The sequence below is a fragment of the Haemaphysalis longicornis genome, unplaced genomic scaffold (assembly GCF_048455015.1).
Source record: "Haemaphysalis longicornis isolate Haplotype H1 unplaced genomic scaffold, Haemaphysalis longicornis Haplotype H1 scaffold_12, whole genome shotgun sequence".
Taxonomy (NCBI): domain Eukaryota; kingdom Metazoa; phylum Arthropoda; class Arachnida; order Ixodida; family Ixodidae; genus Haemaphysalis; species Haemaphysalis longicornis.
Window position 1 is genome coordinate 26,428,466 of NW_027526225.1, and position 21,159 is coordinate 26,449,624.

At 46.6% G+C, this 21,159-nt stretch overlaps 2 protein-coding genes across 2 annotated transcripts; one reads left to right on the plus strand and one right to left on the minus strand.

Moving 5' to 3' along the window:
* Positions 1–1,953: 1,953 nt before the first annotated feature.
* LOC144162512 (transmembrane protein 203) lies at positions 1,954–3,405 on the minus strand. The gene has a single exon (XM_077693075.1). The coding sequence runs from the start codon at positions 3,166–3,168 to the stop codon at positions 2,764–2,766; it is 405 nt and encodes a 134-aa protein (XP_077549201.1). The 5' UTR covers positions 3,169–3,405; the 3' UTR covers positions 1,954–2,763.
* Positions 3,406–3,557: 152 nt separating this feature from the next.
* Positions 3,558–20,543, plus strand: LOC144162511 (lipoamide acyltransferase component of branched-chain alpha-keto acid dehydrogenase complex, mitochondrial-like). Its single transcript, XM_077693074.1, has 4 exons — positions 3,558–3,747; positions 5,014–5,207; positions 12,575–12,759; positions 20,353–20,543. Exons 1-4 carry the CDS (start codon positions 3,664–3,666, stop codon positions 20,526–20,528), a joined length of 639 nt encoding a protein of 212 aa, XP_077549200.1. The 5' UTR covers positions 3,558–3,663; the 3' UTR covers positions 20,529–20,543.
* The last annotated feature ends 616 nt before the right edge of the window (positions 20,544–21,159 follow it).

Genomic DNA, 21,159 nt, shown 5'->3' on the forward strand with positions numbered 1-21,159 from the left:
GCGCTGTCAAGCGTCTCGTGCAAGCACAGCATACTGCTCCCTCCCCTTCCCTACCGCACACCACTTTCGGAGAGCGCTGGCTGGCGCCACCACGGCGAACTGCCGTCCCCTCCTAATTTGGTGACAGTCTCCTCCTTTGCTTTCTTTCATCGCTCGTTTTTTTTCTTTCACTTGTCGGTCTTGCCATCACTCAGTCGGTTACGCCGACAACGCAGCTCAGTTTAGAGACGGCCGCCAAAAAGCTGCGCCCTAAAAACTGTCTGACTTTCTATGCCCAAGGTTGCCATAGCCACATCTGCACTATTTAACCATACCGTCTGCGACGACTACAATAACTTTTGTAACAAAACAGATATCTTGGCGAGTTTGTGGGTGTTCACGTTGAAGCACTACAGTACAAACAGACAAAGGAAGAAAGCACAGAGTGGGTGCTAACTCGCAATTAGTATTTCATTGAAAAGAAGCACAAATATATAACCTGCACGTACAATCTGATGTAGTAGGAACAGACACAAAATTACAAACATAAGAAAACCAGAATAAAGGCATCGCAACTCCCCACATGGTTAGGACGTATCCAGAACCACTTTTTCCTCTTTAGTGTCAGAAGAGGCTGGCTTACACACGTGCCCCCTTTCTTTCTTATGTACGTGGTTTCTACCCGTCCTTTGTTTGTTTGCACTGTACCACTTCACCACAATAACTTTTGTGGTCTTCTTATCGGCGTAGACAGCATTTGAGCATTGACACAGGCCTGTACAGGGCTTGCTGCTATTGTTCCCACGTAAAAGCTTTTGGAGCTGCATAGCCCAGTGAAGGTAATATTGCCCCGAACCATGCATTGGGTTTGTTATTTACGCTTTGTATTTGCCGACTGGCTGCGCCAAACTGCGTTATCTGTCTTATCCACGGGCCAAGTGAAGGGCATGTTCCATTCTGTATTTTTTATGCCGCACGTGTTATCTGATTTGATCTGATCTGAGTTATCTGATTTGATAGGGAGAACTAATGTCACCAGCCTAGAATAACCTTCTTTGATCTATGGTGTTCTGAATGTAAATTGACGGTTTGAGAAACACTCGCGGCAAGAGATAAATGCCCGCAGAGCAGGCGCTGCGGTATTCGTTTCGCCGACACCCGCCAGTGCATTTTTTTAGTTGTTAGGGGAGCACAAGTTCGCTCAAATAAACTCGTTTTTCCTTCAAGACAACTGCATCATCTTTGGCTTCGTGGCAATATGCAATGAAGATGGCAACAGTGCTACACAAGTTGTGCGCATTACACTCCTAGTCCAAGACACCTCGTGCTAGGGAAGTTCCTGGAGCTCAGTCCAGCGTGGACACAGAAGAGCTGAACTATGGCACATGCAAAATGACACTTCCCTAAAGAATGTTTTCGCTAGCTAAACCCGGTCTGTGTGTACCATGCATTTTAAACCTGCGGAAAAAGACCAGTGCCAGAAAGCTGGGAATCGCAGCGGAAGAACGTCAAACGACCCGTAAACAAATTGCATTGAAACAATGGTGCTTTTCTGAGAAACTATGGCGGCTACAAGAGGTCTTTTGATGCAGTATTTGCGAACGGCCATGGAAAATCGGGAAAGGCACCGGCCATAGACTTCGCTGGCAATACCAAAACTGTAAGGTGCCTCTATCCTTCTGTGTTATTTTTTACAGAGATATGAAGGCGTTTCCATAATATTGTGTGTACTTAACAGCTAACCTTAGTGTTTTCGACACCTCCAAGAATACGTTTACAATTTTTAAGGTGCTGCTGCTCACATTTAAATACTGCTTAAGTATGTCACATTTTTTCTGCGAACTTATTGTACCACTGAAATGAGTCACGTTTGTTTCCAAGATGCTAGTACGACGATTAAATAGCTGCATTAATGCAGTCCGCTATTTTGTAGGGCAGACTTGCTTTCAACAACAACCAGACAGACATCACAAATGTAGCTGCACTTCGAAGAAGGCAACTTTAATAGGTAGAAGAACAGGGTGCCATTTAGTATAAAAGGTTCCAAAAAGCACATTAGACACATGCATGATACACACTTGCATCATGTAGCTCAACAGCTGACATTATATGCTTAACTACAAAAAAAAAAAAAAAAAAAAAACGAACAGCAGCGGCATAACTGTAGTCAGAGGTGTGTTTTGTTGTGAACTACACTACATGCAAGCCAGCAGCATAGAGTGGTCACCCCTTCTGCATAGCTGTTGCATATGCATGTTATAGTACGTATAATTCGTAAACTCGCGTCTGCTATGTTCGAGACGCGTCTGCTATAAATATGCTTTCTAAACGCGTTTCTAAACAAAAGACGCACCGACTAACGGCGCTCGTATTGTAATTAACCGCTTCCAAGCGCGCACACACAAAACATTCTAGTTCGAGCAGCTTGGCCTAGGAAAAAAAAACGAAAACATACAGAAAAAAAAACCACAGAACGTCCTCCAGAAAAATACAGGACGCCAAGAAAGCTGACCGGCTTATATGTAACTCCTGAAATCCTTCGAAAGTCTGGATTCTCCAGCGTTAAATTAACACAGACGCACCAGGTAATCCGTCTCCATCAAGGCGCAACGGAACAGCTCTGAAACTCGTGTAGCGAATAAATAACGTCTATAAAAAAGCAGATACGAACACTCGCCAGTGCTCGTACAGCAAGACAATAGCAGCTGACGACAAGGCGGCGGTGAGCAGCAGCGCTCCGTGCTCCCCGGGTAAAAGACGACTGCGCTTAGAGTCCGACAGGCGTCAATGCAGGTGACAGGCCCGCACCATGACGAGCATCAAGAGAATGAACAGCGGCGCAAACACCTCAGAGTACACGAGACTGCTCTTCTGCCCTTCGGCCTTCAGGCAGAGAAGGAGCTTGAAGAGGAACATGAGCAACAGTTGCAAGAAACTCCAGACGGCGCGGAAGGCGCCGGCCTTGTACACGCCTTCGATGTACTGCCGAATGAACACGATCACGCAGAAGTAAGCGTTCAGGCCGTCGCAGATGAACAGGGACACGAACACGGTCCACCACGACACGTCGAAGGCTCTGTCCAGCTTCAGCACGACCATCACCGAAAACAGGGTGACGGAAACGAGGTGAACGAACATCTCGAACACAGTCATGCCCAGCCATCGGGCCAGCTCCTTCAGCTTGAACATGCTGGCGATGCGCCGTTCCTCCTCGTCTCAGACCTTTTCCCGGCTCATCCCGGACGAGAACTTCAATGAGGCACCAATCCGCTTCGTCTGCACGTTCCAAGGGAACACTTTCGGCAGGATTACTGCACCTAAAACGCAATTTCTGCATCCCATGTCTGCACTTTCTACCACTTGTTTATCTCGTTGAAACGGCTACACTCGTGGATTTGGATTGGGCTGCGCCGCGCGAAGTGCGAGCCGGACCGAAAATTCGATTAAAAATGAAGCGCTGAAAAACAATCAGTGGATTTCTTCAAATCGCGGAGAAATATGGCGGTAACTTCGTCAAAAAGTGACGAAATGTATTTGTTCGGCAAGGGGATACTTTTCTGCTTTTCTTTCACACCTTTCACAGGTGAACGAAGCCGGTTGGCTCGTCGGGCTCGTTGCCTCTCTGTCGTTGCAGACGGCGAGGTGGCGTGTTTTTTGTCGCGCTGTTGCGTTACCGTCGCGAGCATGGCAGCGGTCTTATTTCGATTCATTCCCAGAGATTTAAGGCTTGCGCTGCCCCGTGAAGCTCGGCGGAACGCATCCAAATGGGTTAGTTCTTTTGCCTTTACTAATCCTAACGTCTAACGCCTGTTTTCGATGTGTAACAGCCCATAAAAAGTCGCAGACGTGGTTTGCCGCTAACTAAGCGATCGACGTTTCCTGCATACCATCTGCTGAAGTCCGAGAGTAGCCTTCCGTCGTAGTGCGGCAAGCGCACCACTGCGATACCGTGCTTTTATCGCGTGGCGTGTTAGCAGTGCCGTGAATGAGACGTCGGAGATTGACACCTTGGGCCGGTATTTTCGAGCTGCCAGCTTCGTGTGCAGATTAACTGATTATGGGCATACATTAACCTATCGTTCGCTTAATCGCGCTGCGTTTACGCGTCCAAACACTGACGTAAATTTTCGTTGCAAGGGCGAAAAATAAAAAGCGCCAAATATCTGCGTTGCTGGGTTAACGGTCTAGAGGGCATGTTTTCTTGCTGTGCGATTGACACGTGTTGCCGGTGTTGCGGTATTCCGTCACTGTTCATTAGTGATCTTATAATAGCGTAAAATAAAAATTACTGCACGGATTTTGGTTGTTGCCCGCTGTAATGAGCTGACTAGAAAGAAGCTTTCGCTACCTCACGAGCTCTTAACGACGTATGTTTCGCTTGCTTTCTCTGTTTTTAAGTTCTTCAATTCACTCCCCCTTACTAAAAACAGGAAGTCGTAAGTTGGATGAAATGAATAGTGGCCAGAAGTCTGGCGTAAAGGCTGCTTTCTGTTTCTAGTACGTTCTGTGCGCTACCATTAGTAAGAATTATAGGAGGAGCCGGGAGTTAGTTGAAAAGCTCGTGCCCCAGCAGCAGCCAGTGCGAGTGAATGAAGTGAAATTAAACGAAAAAGGAATCTCGCCGGAATGTCGCCCCATGCCTTCACATCAGGCACGTAAAACGTGTTGTTGTACGTGCAATTTGAGATTAGTGATGCAGTCACAGCAAAGCAACAGAGTTCTTGCAACATTTCACCCCAATCCCGACAAAACTTTTCCTTACCCTTGACGTTTATGGAAGAGATTGTCGACAGACACATTTACAACCACAACACCACTAAAAGATGCCAGTACACATCAAGAGGAGTTGGCATTCCAAAGAACAACAAAAGTGATTAACACTTGAAGAAACAAGTATTCTAGTTCTCACAGAGCAGTCACCAGACATGTTTCTTGAGCCCCTGTTAGTTGGTTGTCCGTGTAATCGTAGGGGGGAGCCTAAATGTGGGGCTGTTTTAAAGACACCGATCTTACCTTCGGTCATCTTGCCCACAGCACTCGAGACGCAGCCTACAGGTCGCACGGCCGGCCAGCTGCGTCTCGCACCGTTCAGCGGCGGCATCGGAGGTGCGGTCTCGCTTCGCCCCCTCCTTGCGACCTCTCCACACGAGCCCCTGGCTGCAGGAGATTGTGGCCTTCAAGCTCTCCGACATCGGCGAGGGCATCGGCGAGGTCACCATCAAGGAGTGGTGGGTGCCATTTTGGCTTCTATGCGGTCTGTCCTGTTGCGCACTCGGTGAACAACTACGGGGAGCTCGAACCTCATTCAGAAAGTGCAGCGTTTATCTCTTGAAAGGATTGTGCTGGGGACTTTTCACTGAATTCGCTTTCCAGCTGCCGCGGCCGCTTTTCTGATGGAGGGAAAAGAAAAAACGGCCGCGTGTACGAGATTTCGGCGCACGTTAAAGATCTCCGGGTGGTCAAAATTAATCCGGAGCCCTCCACTATGGTGCGCCTCATCGCCTGGGTTGCGTCGGCGCGTTAAACCCTACAATCAATCAATCAACGTGTCACTGAAGCGAACACAAAAAACGTACACTTCCTCAACGACAAAGTGTACATTCTTTCGCATCCGTTTCCATGGAAGGTCCCCAGTGCAACCCTTTCAATAGCTGTTCCACCAACTAGCCTGACACCAAGTGTTACGTATATAGTTGTAATGGTTGTCTTACTATATCTAAAAGTAATACACTAGGCTCTCGTTTGGTGAAGCTGGCTTTGTTGTAAAAAATAATTTGTTAGAAGCGGAGGTAATTTCTATGAAACGCTCTGGTGGTGAAACGCTCTGGCTGGAGTGAGATTTCTAATAAAGTGATTTCATAAGTGTTTATAGTGCTTAGAGAAAAAAATTATGATGTGTTCTCAAACTACAAGTACACCTATTACAGGTGCACCCTGGCTGCTAGCTCTTATTGAGGTAAAGTTTTTAGCAACCCCAGGAAATGAAGAAATGTACCGTGCAGTAATTGCGTAGCACTACTTCAGCCAATCACTAGTTAATGGGCTAAAAGCTCAGCCTGCACCTAACTGCTACTGATGCTGCTTGCTTTCAATAAGAAGGGTAGAAAAAACAGGTCTAAGCTTTGATGTGGAGCCTTGTGTTATACTATACGTCCGTGGCATTTAAAGTGGAGAGGTACGAAACCCAGAGGACTCATGTTCAGGGTTCGCACAGGTCCTTGAAAACCTTGAAAACCCTTGAATTAGAAGTGCCAATTTCAAGGCCTGGAAAGTCCTGGAATTTTTAAATGGTCCTTGAAAACCCTTGATTTTTAAAGCAAAGCTTTTTACCTCTACCCCCCAAGGGTTCTTTCGCGACTGTCGGTGTCAACAGAAAACTCCTGCGGACAAATAAAAGAATTTACTGGCACTGCCAGGAATCGAACCTGGAACTAATAGAGTAACAAAGTCAGAGCCCGTTGTTTTACCAATTTAGCAACAAGCCCACGCGGAGACGGGGAAGACAAGTGGTGCACTCATCAAGCACATCCTCGGGTTTAAACCCTGCATTCTCACTGAATGCCACGCGATAGCCATTAGATGAAGCTTACACCAACCCATGGCCTCTCACTTCTTGTACGCCAATGTGCTAAAGCCTGTGGCTTCCAGTTCGCGTGAAAAATCTCAGCTCCTTGTCCTCCGCCCTCACTCCAAATGACACCTCAAGGAACCCATTCAAATACTCCGTGATGGCCAGGCCATCACTCCAAGCCCCAACATCAAGATCTTGGGCCTACATCTTCAGGCCAACACTAAGAGTGACGTGTCCTTGCAGCATCTCAAACACAGACAAATCAATAAAATCATACACATGATCAGGCGAGTTGCCACCAAGAAGCGAGGCCTCAAGGGATCCGATACCTTTTGATTAGTTCAAGCTTTTGTCCTCTCGAGAATCACTTACGTCAAGCGTCAAGCCCCTGTCTTCTTCTCGGCAAGGAGGACATAAAGATGTTTTATATAATGATTAGAAAGGCGGTTGAGCAAGCCATTGTTCTTCCCCTTAGTGCATCCACAGAGAGGCTGGTTAGCACGGGGCTCTACAATACGGTGGAAGAGCTGATAGAGGGCCATATTTCTATCCAGAAGCTCCGAATGAGCAGAACCGCGGCGGGCCGCCGCATCCTTCACCAGATTGGCTCCGCTTGATGTACTCCTGGACTTTTGTCGCAAAGAACTAAAGATGCTTCCTTTGCTTCGAAATATTGTTAAGTGGTGGCAGGACAGACGACATGAATGATGTATTTACACCTTATTTACATGGCGACTAAGCCACAGCCCGTGCAGGCAGCGCGCACCCACAGATCTGCTTCGTCGTCGTAAGCTGGGATGAGAGCCATGCTGCGTTGCCCTTTTCGTCATCTTTTTTGTGACAATATGAACCACTCACACGACGAGGGGCACCGACAAGCACGGGCTCAAGCCTTCAACCCCTCCCTCGGTGGGGATCACGCAGTTATCTACACAGACACCTCCCAAAATCGAGGCCAGCAGTACACAATCATCGTGGCTACCTCCACAACCAACCTCTTTGCTTGTGCCTCACTCAAGACCGACGACATGACGGCAGCAGACGAGGCAGCCATCGCCTTGGCTCTCACTCAACCAGGGGTTCCTAAGGTAGTCACCGATTCCCAACAAGCCTACCGGAATTACCAGTCGGGTTTGGTGTCCTTACCTGCACTGCGTGTGCTAAAAACTCACTTCCCAAATGGTTCCATTCAGCTCATTTGGACAACAAGCCTGCGCTTTTACCCCCCGTGCTATGGAGCTACACGAGGGAAGTCACCCTCTGGTCTCGTTCAGGGAAATAACCGAGCATTATCGCCTTCTGAGACAGACCCTACCTTCGCCTTACCCTGACCATTCCATAGAACAACAAACTACCGTACCGCTCATACGATCTGGCTCCTTCCCACACCCGACGCGTCTTCACTTAATGCACCCGAATCGCTACGACGCTGAATGTAAATTTTGCTCAGAAGTAGGAACACTCTGGCACATAATCGGGGTGTGCGACTTTAGCCCTGAGCACCCTCATCTGTTTCCGTCAACTATCGAACAAGAGCAATGGGAGATGCTGCTGTCCAGCCCCTCTCTGCCTACCCAGCTTCAACTGGTGGACAGAGCACAGGCGGGGCGGACTGCATATGGGCTACAGTGAATAAACCATTCCCCTGGGCCGCACTCTGGGCCATTTAGAATAGAAGTATTTTCTCATCCTCCTCCTCCTGCTTCTCCTGCTGCTCCACCGTCTCTGCCGCAGATCTCGTCGCCTCCGTCCACGGCGGCAGAGACGGAGAAGTGAGATCGTCTAACACCGGGTTTGAACTTTAATTTTATAAAAAGAGTTTCCACTCATGTGCTACACCAATACAACTCAACCAACCACCGTTCACGCATCAGGCATTAATTTAACCATACCAAGAACATCTCTTTGAAGTAATAGAGGGTGTGGTTAGTGCATTTCACTTCTCTCAGGTTTCACTATTTGTAGAGCGACGTGAGTGAATTTATTTGAGGTCGCATGGGTAATCGTTGTGGGTGCCGTTTACAGCTTTGCTTTCCAACCGCATTCACAGGGTGGTTTGGCGCTAATTTTTCCAGAGAGAATCAATGGCCCTGTCTTTTCACAAGAATTTAAAGGGTTTGTCGTGGATTTTAGGTGCTAGCAAATGTAAAGAAACATTGTAACAATCAAGATTAACTGTATTGCGTGAAATGACAAGTTTGGTGGATTTTTTTTTATTACAAGGCAACATTGAGAGCAGGCACTTGTCAATTCAATCCATGTCACTATACAATCCAGTGAAAGCCAGCTTCTGTTCTCTCTCTTGCATCTTCCATCTAGTCTGTGGACGCTCGCTCCTTGCATGTTTGCTGTGCCTCATACGCTCCATCTGCATTTGCTTTTACGTGCAAATGGTGGACATGCACATTGTTCATCCTGCCTTGCAGCAACACTTGCAGATTTAATTTCAACCGATACTTTGCTGACAAAGCAGGAGATGCAGGCAACATTAAAGAACTTTTGAAATCCAGCAGCCTGAGCAAAACACCAGGAAAAAAGAAAAACCTTTAACTACCAACCATGAAATTAAAAAATAGAGCTGGGGGAGCATTCACGAACCCGTTAGCGCCTATCTAAATGTGCACTAATGTGCTTGCGTATTGTGCAATGAAAAACTTTTGCATTGTGGTGAAAAAGTTATAAGGTAATCTCTGATAAAACATTAGACGGGGACCTTGAAAATTTGTTTTCTGGTCCTTGAAAGTCCTTGAAAACCCTTGAATTTTTGCTTTTGAAGCCTGTACTAGCCCTGCATATTGTTCAAGTGCATCAATGCTAAAAACACTCCAATGGAGCTCTTTAACTAAATGCTGTTCAAGTGCAAATGCTAAAAACACTCAATTGGAGCTCCTCAACTAAATGCTGTTCAAGTGCAAACGCTAAAAACACTCAAATGGAGCTCTTTAACTAAATGGTTCCACATCACCCTTTGTATTTCATAATTTTGACTGCCGTTGTATGCAGTAAAACGAAGTTTTTGTTAAATACCGTATTTTTGCGCGTATAACCCACATCAAAAATGCGAAAATTTCAGTGGCAAAGTAGGGGTGCGAATAATATGCTGGGTTTTTCTTTTACTCCAGCTTCACAGCAATGCGCGTTGTGCCATGAAGCTTCTATGCAGTAGCACTAAGCCTTCCATGGCAGCGATTGCGCAAAACATACAAGGGCAAGGGAGAAAAAACAAGGACGAGAGCACTCTAACAACTGAATTCTATTAGTGAACTGTGACTTTCGCCTTGCAGTCAGTGCATTCTACTTGCTAAATGTATGCTTTTTCTGTCTACATAGTGCGTGATGTGTTGCTTGAGCAGTAGCTTTGGCGCAGCCTTTTCGGTATCAAGTGTGCGGGCAATACGCGAGGATTTTTTTTTTTTTTTTTCCGGTGAGCTGAAAGTGGGGATGCGGGTTATGTGCAGGGACGGGTTATACACGCGAAAATTTAGTATGTAGGTCAGTTGAGTGGTGTGTTCAGTGCTGTCTTGCACTGTGCCAGTTGCACTTTTCTCGCACAATTATATGGCAGCATCTCGTGGGACTAGCACTTGTCTGTTGCTCGGTAACGTTATGGCGCCCGTGCTGTCAACTTGTACGCATCCATTTCACAGTCCGTCCGGCCACCCTTTGCATTTCCCACTGCTGCTGTCAAACTCCACAGTTGGCACAGCTGTTGGATAGGTCGTGACACGAGGACCCATTGCAGCGCACGCTTTCTAAGAACCAAGAAAGCACAGGTTGGAGCCCTTCATTGATAGCAAAACTGCATCATTTTCACCATCTTTGTAATGTTTGTTCAGTGGGCCTACACTATTAGGGGGGGGGGGGGCATGGCTCTTAAAACAGCTTCCCTTAATTGTTGAGTGCACTCTGTGGAACTTGTCAGACTTGCTGCTTTTTTTGCACTGATTTCAAATCTGCCATTATTTTTTGAGCAAACCAATTAGTTACCAAGATGATTAGAGATAATTAGCCATTTCTGGACGAACAATAGACAAAACAGCATTGCTCATAAAGCTTAAATCTTTATATTTTCCAATACCACGAACCCTGGTGAGTGCAATACGAGAGTCAATTTTTTTTTTTTTGATGCACTGCTTGGAAGTAATGTTACAGCTCATTAAACCTTGGTGTTTGAAATGGGCACTCAAAATGGTTCCTTGCCGCTGCTACTACCAAAGTTTAATGAGCTGTAAAATTAGTTCCAAGCAGTGCATCAAAAAAACCGACTCTTATTGCACTCACCAGGGTTCATAGTATTGGAAAATATGAGGGTTTCAGTTTTATGAGCAATGCTGTTTTGTCTATTGTTCCTCCGAAAATGGCTAATTATCTCTAATTATCTTGGTAACTAATTGACTTGCTCAAAAAATAATGCAATATTTGAAATCAGTGCAAGAAAAGGAGCAAGTTTCACAAAGTTTACTCAACAATTGAAGGAAGCAGTTTTAAAGAGCAGTGTCCCCCTTGAAAACTAGTTCGTGTGTCGCCTGCGACCGCTGTTAGCTTCAGTCGTCGGGGTGAGGGCTGAACTAGGTGTTTCACATTTTTCCTCTACGCTTGAGAGAGCAGCTGCAGCGGTTTTGTGTGCGAGCCGACACATTGTGCAACAGTGACAGTACGAGAACCATAGAGATAATATGCGAGAACAGAGAGCTGATGTGAACACCTATTTGGCAAGTGCAGGTGGAAATTGAACTCTGCAGTGCTCCTGGCCACCTGGCATTCTTGCTTCTCCTCTGATTGTACATTTTGTCTGAACTATTGAGTGCCCTGTTTATGATGGAGGCCTGGCACCTCTCTCAAGAACCACAAGCCTTGATAGCTCCAGTTGTACTTGTAGCTTGTGTGTGTGTGTTTTTTTTCTTTTTTATTAGCCACTTGTTAAATAACACATTGATTCTCCTTTGCGTTAAGTTTGAAAGGTGGAGGACGGTTGTCGTTACCTTTAGGAGAACAACACGCATCGAGCAAGGGACTAGAAGCTAAGCATGTTTTGAGTGCATAATGTTTGCGCCTGTGAAAGAGGTAATTTGATTTGGGGTCCCTGGCTGTGGCAGGCGTGTTTTTGAGGCCTTAAAGGGGCCTTGAAGACAAGACACAAGTTTAGTTCATTCGAAAGGTTGCCTCGTTAGAATCATGCTGGCACCACTTTTAGCATAAACTTTGCCCAAATAAGCTTGCATATAATTAGGAAAAAGGAACAGACATGCGACCCACTAGCTCGTTTCCCGCAACAGAACCTGTAATGTCATATGCCCAGCTGTGCGATTGGCTGAGGCCGGCAAAAACAAACGTAAATTAGGCAGGGTTTGCCGCATAAACTTGCCGAACAAGCTGTTTGCGCTTAAATGTAATGCATATCCATTTTACAGCAGTAAGAATGGTGGGGTAAACAATGAAAGTTATGAAAATTCACATAAACATAGAAGTACCCATGCACACTACTCTTAGTACTGCACGCACTATGCTTGTTTTAGCTGCACAGCACTGCGGCGCTTTGAGGTTGTCTCAGATGACACTGGCTGATTGGTGTAAGCGTGACCATATTTGACATGACCATGACATGACGTGACCATATTTGACGAGCAAGCATCATGTTTGATTAAACGATTATTTTCTTCTTTAACAAAAACAAGCCAGGTACAAGTACTGTCAAAAACAAAGCAAAGGCAGAAAACAGCTTGCCGCAGTATGGTGGCGCCATCTAGGTTGACTGACGGTAAACAAGGCTCCGCAGCAGCTTGAAAACCTGGTCGTGTGACGTCATTGCAGACGTTACGAAAACGTATGATTTGGCGGGTGAATCAAAATTTTAGCTTAAATTGATTAATTTCTCAGTGAATAAAGCATTGTTTGCTTCTAGACAAGCACCGGGGGCACTAAAGAACACGAAATCTTTCGAATAAAACAAACTTGTACTTTGTCCGCATTAGCCCTTTTAAAAAAACCTGTGGGGCGTGCGTGTGGTTTGGCCCTTTTCCGCAGGTACGTGAAGGTCGGCGAGAAGGTTAGCCAGTTTGACAGCATCTGCGAGGTGCAGAGCGACAAGGCGTCGGTGACCATCACGAGCCGCTACGACGGGCGCATCACGAAGCTGTACCACGAGGTGGACGACCTCTGCAAGGTCGGCTCACCCCTGGTGGACATCGAGGTGGACGACGAATCGCTCAGTGGGTGCACTCGGGCCTTCGCTCTCTTTCCCGCATGGTCCGTGCAGAGCTCGTTGCGTTGAAGAATCGTGTTTGCTAAAGGGAGGGGCGCGGGGGAATCGCATATGAGCAGATTTCAAATGCACATTCATTTTGTATTACCTGGCTGGTTTGGTGAATAATAACCACCATCTATTAAATGCACCATTCAAGTGCATGTGGTTGGTCTAGATGGCACCACGGCTACGCTTGGCCAGTCAAGCTTGTGACGGTCTAAATATGTAACGTTCCATTTAGAAATTGCGTCCAGGAAACTGTGTTCTATACTTTTTTGTTTGAGGTGTCGTTAAAATACCGAGAATGCATTTTAAAGGCTTTTCTTTTCTCCAGGCATGAGGGAAATTTCTTTTCTTTTATCATTGGAATTGCAGAATAAATAGCACCCTTCGCACCAGCACTTTAGGGGCGAAGTTAGCCGCAAATCGTGGTTTTAAAAAGAAAGCATTCTTAGCGTTCTGTTGTTTTGGGCTGTTTTGACTTTTGCAGGGAAAGCTACAAGGTGGTTCTGGCAACGTTGCATGCAAGCCGCGCGTAATTAAAACCTGCCAAAGAGGCGCAAATACAGTCAAACCTCGTTGGAAAAAAATAGTATCAGGACAGTAATTTAGTTCCAATATTTTTTGTAACAGTAGAGCTAAAACCAGTTCTAACCAATCGGTAATCTGGGTCGCGCAAAAATCCTTGATACAATACGCATTATTTGGTTCCTCGAACCTACTAGATACAAGGTAACCCTTATCTTTCAGCTTGTGGCATTTAAAGCTCAATGGATCAGAACATGAAACGAAAAATTACAACGGACAAAGTTCATTTGACAAAACATGCCTGTGTTGCTATTTTTTTCGAGGAAGGATGTCATCTTTGTCTCGTGGCTACTCACAGCACTGAGCAGGTTGAAGTTTTCCACAGTGGCCACAAACAAAAGGGCCTTTAAACTTCTGCAGTTTCGGACGCCGGAGGGATTTTCCGAGTACAGTTTCTCAGCCTACTAGTCAAATATTTCTTCGTTATATTCGATATCACGCGGCCCTCGCGGTTTCAGTTTCGTTATAAAAGGTTTAGTGTCATTGAAATGAAGCGTGACCAACCAAAGCTTGTATTTAGTTCGCTATGGCCGATTATTCGTTATATCAGTGTTTGTTATGATGTGGTTCAACTGTACACCACAAACCAACCAGGGGGACGTGACGCTATGCTGAAGGGTTGAGAGATCGCAATGTGCATCACCGTGTTCTCATGCGGAGTTTCCCCAGCTGTGCCTTTGCTGCTGAGTGAAGCGACTAAAGCAAGCCTGGCATCTAACAGGTGTTTGTGGGAATCAGCCCTCGCTAGTCTGCACTGTAGGAAGAAGCAACACTGGAGACACACAGTGGGCACTGAATGAGAAACTGTGGGCTTTATAGGCCAATTTCACAAGGAGAAGTGGTTGTAGCCATAGTTCCTTGGCGATGGGCAGTGTGTGAGCCGGTAACTCTGCTGACGTGACAGCTAGCTTCGCCGTTACAAGGAGACCCAGTGATATTGGCGGTTGATTCTACCGTTTCTTCTGACCAGTGGTTTGATAATCGTGCTGTTTTTTTAAGCAGTGAACGGGAGGAAAATAATTTGCTGCTTGCGAGCTTTTTACGTCCGTGGCATTGGCTGTTGTCCGTGCCACTAGGCAGCCCTCTACAGCAAGGCAGGGAGGGTTAGGTGTCCACCAAATTTTTCTGAGAAAGCTGTGTAATACCCGTGCCACGTGTACACGAAAAATGACATTAAGTGCTTAAGGCCTTAAGTTTTAGTGTCATTAATTCGCTGCTACTACACACAAGTCTAATGCCATTTGCTCTAATGTCATTTTTGGTTTTTAGGAATTCCGCACAACTCATTCTCCTTCATGAACGCCTTAAATCTGCCTACTCTTGAACGCAATGAGCACCAAATGAAAGCAATGGAACTCTCAGCACCACGGTGTTGACGCGGAAACGTGCTGTAAAGTCCTGGGCTAACGCCCAACCACAAAACCTTGCCCACCCCCCTTTGCGGATGAAATATTTTATTTGCTAAAAGAGGCCAGAGGTCGCCCACCCCTTGCAATGGATGGCTTTAGCACCAGTGAGTGAACCAAATAAATGCAAATCATCTGTGCAGGTGCTGATGTGGCCACGTACCTGTCCTTTCCACACACGAGCCGAAAGTTTGCCCATCTCGATATCTCCGCAATTTCGTTTGGCGGTGCGGCTACTTCTTGCAGTGTTTCGCCCCTGACCCAAAAGGTCGCCCATCCTGTATTTTTCATTTGATATCTGCGAAATTTGGGTGGGCGTTCTTTTGGAACTTTACTGAACTTCGAAATAAGACAATTTCTTGTGCACTCTTAGTGGTGAAGTTCTGGAGAAGACGAAGTTCACTAAAACAGCGGCGAAAGTGTCGTAACATCGTGTTACTTGTCGTTTTGAATTTTTCAAGTTTGGCTACCTCTGGCAGGGGACGGCAGCGGCTGAAGCCACTTTTAGAAACGGCTCACAGCATTTTTTAGAGAGCACTGTCTCTCATAACGTTTTGTTTCACAAAAATGTTTTTAGCACTTGTAAGACATTTTTCTCTACGTTAAAGACTTCTAAACTATGGGTGAATTTCTCTTTTTGTTCATTATCACCATCACGCCTAACAGATTTAATTTAATGCCTTTGCGTTTTTGCAAGTAGCATGGCCAACCAAAATAATGTCGATCGATATCTTAAGGCTTTCAGTACTTAATGTCACTTTTCGTGCACATGTGACACGGGTATAATTCTTTATAGGTGCACAGCATTCTCTTGCAGCTTTGTGGCTGTGCTTAGGAGGGCAACAGTGCTTTCTCAGCAGCAGCCGACGACACCTTGAATTGACTGACTTTTTTTTATGCGTGTGCGTGGGTGTGGCTGTAGCATGGATGCCCTAACTTCCCTGCATAAAAATCTGCCTTGCCCAGATGGGCATTTCGATGGAGTGAAAGATAGCTGCCTGAAATAGTGTGCGCAGAGTTCCCGTGTTTCTGTGTAGTACCATCATCGACACAGTGTTCAAATTGTCCGGCATCAACTTATCCCCAGGATAAGTTGAACAAAAGAGTGTTCAGAATAGCCCCCGCATAGCGTGGCTTTTCGGTTCGACATTTCTCTTCAGCTCTGCTCGCAGTTTTTATTGCCTTCTCCCGCCGTTGTCTATTTCTCCCAAAACTTCGTCACTATGTCACCATTTGGTTCGCCCCAACTTCTTTCGTTAGCCTCATCATTCACGTCTTTCTAAACTTCAACTCTACCTTCTCAGATGCCTTGTCACTTGACTAGTGTGATTTCATCATCTTTTGCGGGCTTGCCCACACGAGTAGTGCTTGCGGTTTTAATTTTGAGTGTCCGTCTCAACTCGTAGCCTTGACTCGAAGCAAGCAGTATGCAAAGGTTGAGATTTGCCATGTTGGCAACCCAACTGGCTGGGTGATATGGCTGCACGAGAAGAGACATCGTTGAAATGATTGCTGCTTGTGCTCAGAAAGGCCGTGGAAGTGGTATACAGTTAAATCTGGATGTAACGGACTTCTGTGTAACGAGTTCCTGGATTTAACAGTTTTTCAATTCCCCATCGCCCATGTGTTTGCGATCTCTATGTAACGAAACGTTGCAGTGGTTAACCTTGATGAAACGAAGTCGGCGAGCTGATCAGTCGTTGCTTTTTGCACTTTCACAGAAAAACCGACCGGAGAAACGAACTAATTTAGCGAATTGCACCCGCACCACAAACTACTGTGTGTTTCCACCGGTGAGTTCGGTGTCGGTTAGGTGCTGAGCCTGCCTGTTGGTGTGTAGTCACGCGGCTCCACTGCTGTCTGTGGTGTGGGTTTGTCGGTGATGAGTTCTGCTGCCAGAAAACTGTTTTCTTTCCAAGACAAGCTCGTAATTTTAAGTGCCGTCTCGGTCGTCGAGGAAGACCAACATCCCCGCTTAGTAGAGCATCACAGCTAGCACCACCCTCTTAACAATTTTGAGTGCAGAAAAGAGCACCGAGTTCGTAAAAAGGGGCCCCTTAAGCATAAATTTGGTTCTTGAAACTCGTTAATTAAGGGACTGAGAAGTGTCAAAAGGCAAAAAATGGTACGTAGGTTGGTTTGGGGAATATGGGGGTAAGTTGCATCTGTGGAGTGCCGCGTAGTGTCTGAGCTCGTGGGAAAGCACCAGGCGCAAAGCAGGCAGTTTTTTCACTGTGAAATAAATCCTTAAAGGGTGAGTTCACCATCACTGATGTCTAGCAATTTGGTTTCGTTTCTGCCTTATTCATGCGAGCCTTAACTCAAAACCTGCAGGTAACGAAAAATTGCAAAATTTCGTCAACTTCATTATATCCAGGTTCAACTGTACAAGGAAGATGCATAAAGACTTGTTTAGACTGGCTGCCTTGTCCTGCTCTATTTTGTAGCTGCGTAGAGTGTTAGCTTAGCGTCTGAAGTGAAGTTCTTCACTGCCCTGGGCAGCAGGTCTGCGTACTAAGGGGCCATTTTTGTTTGAATTATGCAAAGCCTTCGTGTGTATTGGCGAGAGTCACATGAGGTTTATGCTCTAATTAATGTACTCCTGAGGTGCTTTTTGCTAGGTGGGTGGCAGTGGCTGGTACATCGGAGCATCAGGCGTATGCTTCAACGTCTCACGTAGATAAGCATTGAAACAGAGGAAGCAAAAGTTTGCAGCGAGCACTGGACTAGTGTGGCGTGAGATTGGCGTTAATAAAAAAAAAATGCCACTGGCATCGACTTCTTTCAAAATTCAGGTTTCAAAAAAATGGAAGGAAATTGTTTTATTTCATGGTGGGAATGGAATATGAGGTGAAGGTCACGAGCCTCACAAACGAATGAGCATCTGCTGCAATGGCTTTGTAGGAGGCAGTCCACGTTTTCTTTCACTCTCTCTTAAGTCGCTGTTAGCTTCTCTGGCCGAGAAAAAAGTTGACTGGGCTGTAACTAAGTCGTGTGGGTGGCGGACAGCGGGTGGACCACTTTATCTGTTTATTAAGGGCAGAGCACTTTAGGCGCTCGCCTTGTCGTCGTAGCTCGCTCGCTGGACCCAAGTAGAGCAACAGGGTGTTCCGTTGTAGCACTGGCATCGCGCTGTACCCCAGAGGCTTTGAAAGCCAATGGTTTATATAGTCATAAGCGTTTGAAAATCGTGAACCGCTGGTGCTTGTCATACATCTCCCCATTGTTTAGCGCAAAGGAAACTATAGGTATATTTGAGGCGAAATATATGTAACAAACCGACAGCGCTCGCGTTATTTAGTTTGGAACGCTCGTTGGGTTAGTTTTTATGGTAGTAAGTAAAAAAAGCAGTCGCGCAAGAAAAAAAAAATGGCGCATCCGAAATGATGCGAAAAGGCTCCAGCCATGCAAGAAAAAAATGGCGCGTTCGAAATGACGCAGAACGGCTCCAGCCGTGCACGAAAAAAATTGTGCGTTTGAAATGGCGCAAAACAGCTCCAGCATGCGAAATTAAAGCGAGCACAAAAAGAACAGAACTCCCGCTGGTGCAGTTTCAGGCGGGGGGCACGCGAGCACTGCGAAGGCGGGAAATTCGAATTGCATGGGGTCGTAGCAGTGAGTGGATAACGACGGTACAGCCCATCATGGGGAATCACTGCTCTGCGCTTCTGACAGCTTTCACACTGAGTGGAATGGCTTGAATTTTTTCCCAAATGCTGCTGGCGAGAGACCAAAGCAGGAGGGGCAAACAATACAAATACGAATGCAACAACAACAACAAAACGGAACACTGAACAGATGTATGGGCACAGCCACTGTTAGAGGTAACACGGACCACCTTGACGGGCGCCGTGGGAAACTTGCGGCACGTGCGCAATCAATGTCAGAGACAGAGATAGCTGTGTGTTGTCCTCTACGGTTCTTACCACTTCGCCAAGAGCGGCAAAATTACACAAACAATCTAGCCATGGTGCTGTGACAAAACATAGAGCAGGCTAGAGAGAAATTGTATCACCGTAACCTTCCCTTAATTTGGTTTGGTTAATTTGGAGTTTTTTGTGGTCCCCGTGGACTTGCAAATAACTTAATGGGAGTTTACCATACAAGCAAAGTACTTTGTTTTTAGAGTGAGCGTGCGGGAATGGCACCAGAGCAGCTATTGAGGGCCCCCGAGTCACAAAGATTGGAATCGGAGGTGGCAGCGTGGAAGAGGGCAAAGAAAGTACTTGCGAATGACGCTAACCGCACACTGCAGCATCATCATCCTTCTGTAAACGTCAGCGGGCTGATCATGGTGGTGATGATGATGATTGCTACAATCAATGTCGGAAAATGAAAAATATGCACCATTTTTGCGAACGACGGGCATTTTCCGCCGTATACCGTAAAAACCCGCGTATACTACGGACCCGCGTATAATACGAGGTGTGATTTGGGGACAGCAAAATCAGAAAAAAAGTTTTCATCCGCATATAATACGAGGTAAAGAGCACAGAAAACATTTATTTGCACTGCAGTTACCCCTTCAGTCATTGTCAGTTTTCGCTGGCACTGTCTCCCGTCGTCCGTTCAGTTATCGGCAGGTTCGCTGCCGCTGTTTCCTGAAGCCGCCTTGTTGGAAATGTCTTCCCACAGAAAGTGGTCCTCAGTGCCATCAAGGGCGTTCGAAATGCCGTATTTCTTAAAAGAGCGACTGACGAGCTCCTCTGGGATGTTGGCCCACGCATCCGCGATTCAGCCACAAGGCACCGCTGGAGAAGCCCGCGTCAGCCATCCGGTAGCTGTCACTTACAGGTCTCCTGACCTCATTCACTCTTGGTAGCAGGACCTGATGCAGTCTTTGAAAGGCTTGTTGATGCAAACGTCTAGCGGTTGCAGCTGGGATGTCATTCCTCCTGGAATGACAATGAGTTTGATGCGGGGTTCGCGCAACAACTTCTTCACAGAATCGGCCAGGTGGCAGCGAAAGGCGTCCAACACGAGCACTGACGGGAACCCCCAACAGTGCTCCAGGCCGCTGACACCACACAGACTTTATCCAGTCAAGCACCAGTTTCTTTCTCCACCCGCGAATGCTGCCTTTGGTGACGCCGAACTGCCGTCCTGCGGCGCAATTCCTGATGGTATCGGCACATAAAATACCTTTTCTTTTAATTGCCGCTGAATAATGCTTTCATGCACCCGACATCGTGATAGGCTTGCGGTTAACGTGCCGATCATTCGCGTGGTCAAAACAATCAAAATGGCGCCGGCTGAGAGAAGCAGCAGCCAGCTATAACGCCACCGCAAGATGGCCCAGCCTCCGCTGAAACCGAAACCGAAAGTGCAAATTTTCGGCTGAAAACTTTGGGATCCACATATAATACGAGGCACAAATTTTACATAGTAAAATTTTAAAAAAAACCTCGTATTATACGCGGGTTTTTTCGGTAAGCCACTGGAACAATTTGGCCACCTCATATTCCCGCAGCTTGCATTCATACCAAGGAGTGGACGTACGCCATCACGTGCAGCATTCTTCTCGAAGCCCATTTCTAAGCACTCTGGGCTTCCTGCCAATGCAGGCTCGTCGGATGACGACGAGGTCCACGATCAGGACATTGGCTCTTCGCAACGGGCGAGCAAGCCAGCGGCGGAGTCTGTGGTCCAGGAAGCTGGAGGGGCCGCCGGAGACAAGGTGCTCACGACGCCCGCAGTCCGTCGGATAGCCATGGAGAACAACGTGAGTGGGGCTCATTGACGCTGGTCCCATGCTGGAACTGGATTGGTGTGATTGATTGATTGTAGGGTTTAACGCACCGACACAACGCAGGCGATGAGGTGTGCTATAGTGGAGGGCTCCGGATTAATTTTTACCACCCGGGGATCTTTAACGTGCACCGAAATCTCGTACACACGGGCGTTTTTGCTTCTCGCCTCCACCAGAAAAGCGGCCGCCGTGGCCGAGAAACTGGATCGGTGTGTCTCTCTTGTTGCCAGCTATTTGTTCTGGTGGGATATAGCACAGCGTTGGCCGTGCAGGAGAATCCTGATGTTTGCGTCAAGAATAAACCTAACAACTGTAAATGTACAAAGGAACTGTGTGTTTATTCTTTTTACTTTCGCCTGCTCAAGTCTGTCACACATTCTGCCTCTATTCTTCTTTACCCCAAGGTCACCAAGTGTGCATTCTGAAAGGTTCGCGAAATGCTAAGTGATTTATTTACTTATCATCTTAGCCACACAATGAGGCCAATTTTCTATGTGAGGTAGATCTTTTTTTGGCAGGTTTTTGCATCCGCAGTTCCGACTTCACTCAGGTTTCTGAGGTTTGTGACATGCGTACCCTTGGTCGCCCAACATTCAAATTTACCTTCGTCAGAGGCGATCAG

Excerpts from the sequence above, each read along its gene's own strand:
- LOC144162512 (XM_077693075.1), bottom strand. The coding sequence starts at position 3,168 with ATGTTCAAGCTGAAGGAGCTGGCCCGATGGCTGGGCATGACTGTGTTC.
- LOC144162511 (XM_077693074.1), top strand. The coding sequence starts at position 3,664 with ATGGCAGCGGTCTTATTTCGATTCATTCCCAGAGATTTAAGGCTTGCG. Across the intron at positions 3,748-5,013 it reads GGCGGAACGCATCCAAATGG|CACTCGAGACGCAGCCTACA; the intron begins GTTAGTTCTTTT and ends TCTTGCCCACAG. Across the intron at positions 5,208-12,574 it reads GAGGTCACCATCAAGGAGTG|GTACGTGAAGGTCGGCGAGA; the intron begins GTGGGTGCCATT and ends CCTTTTCCGCAG.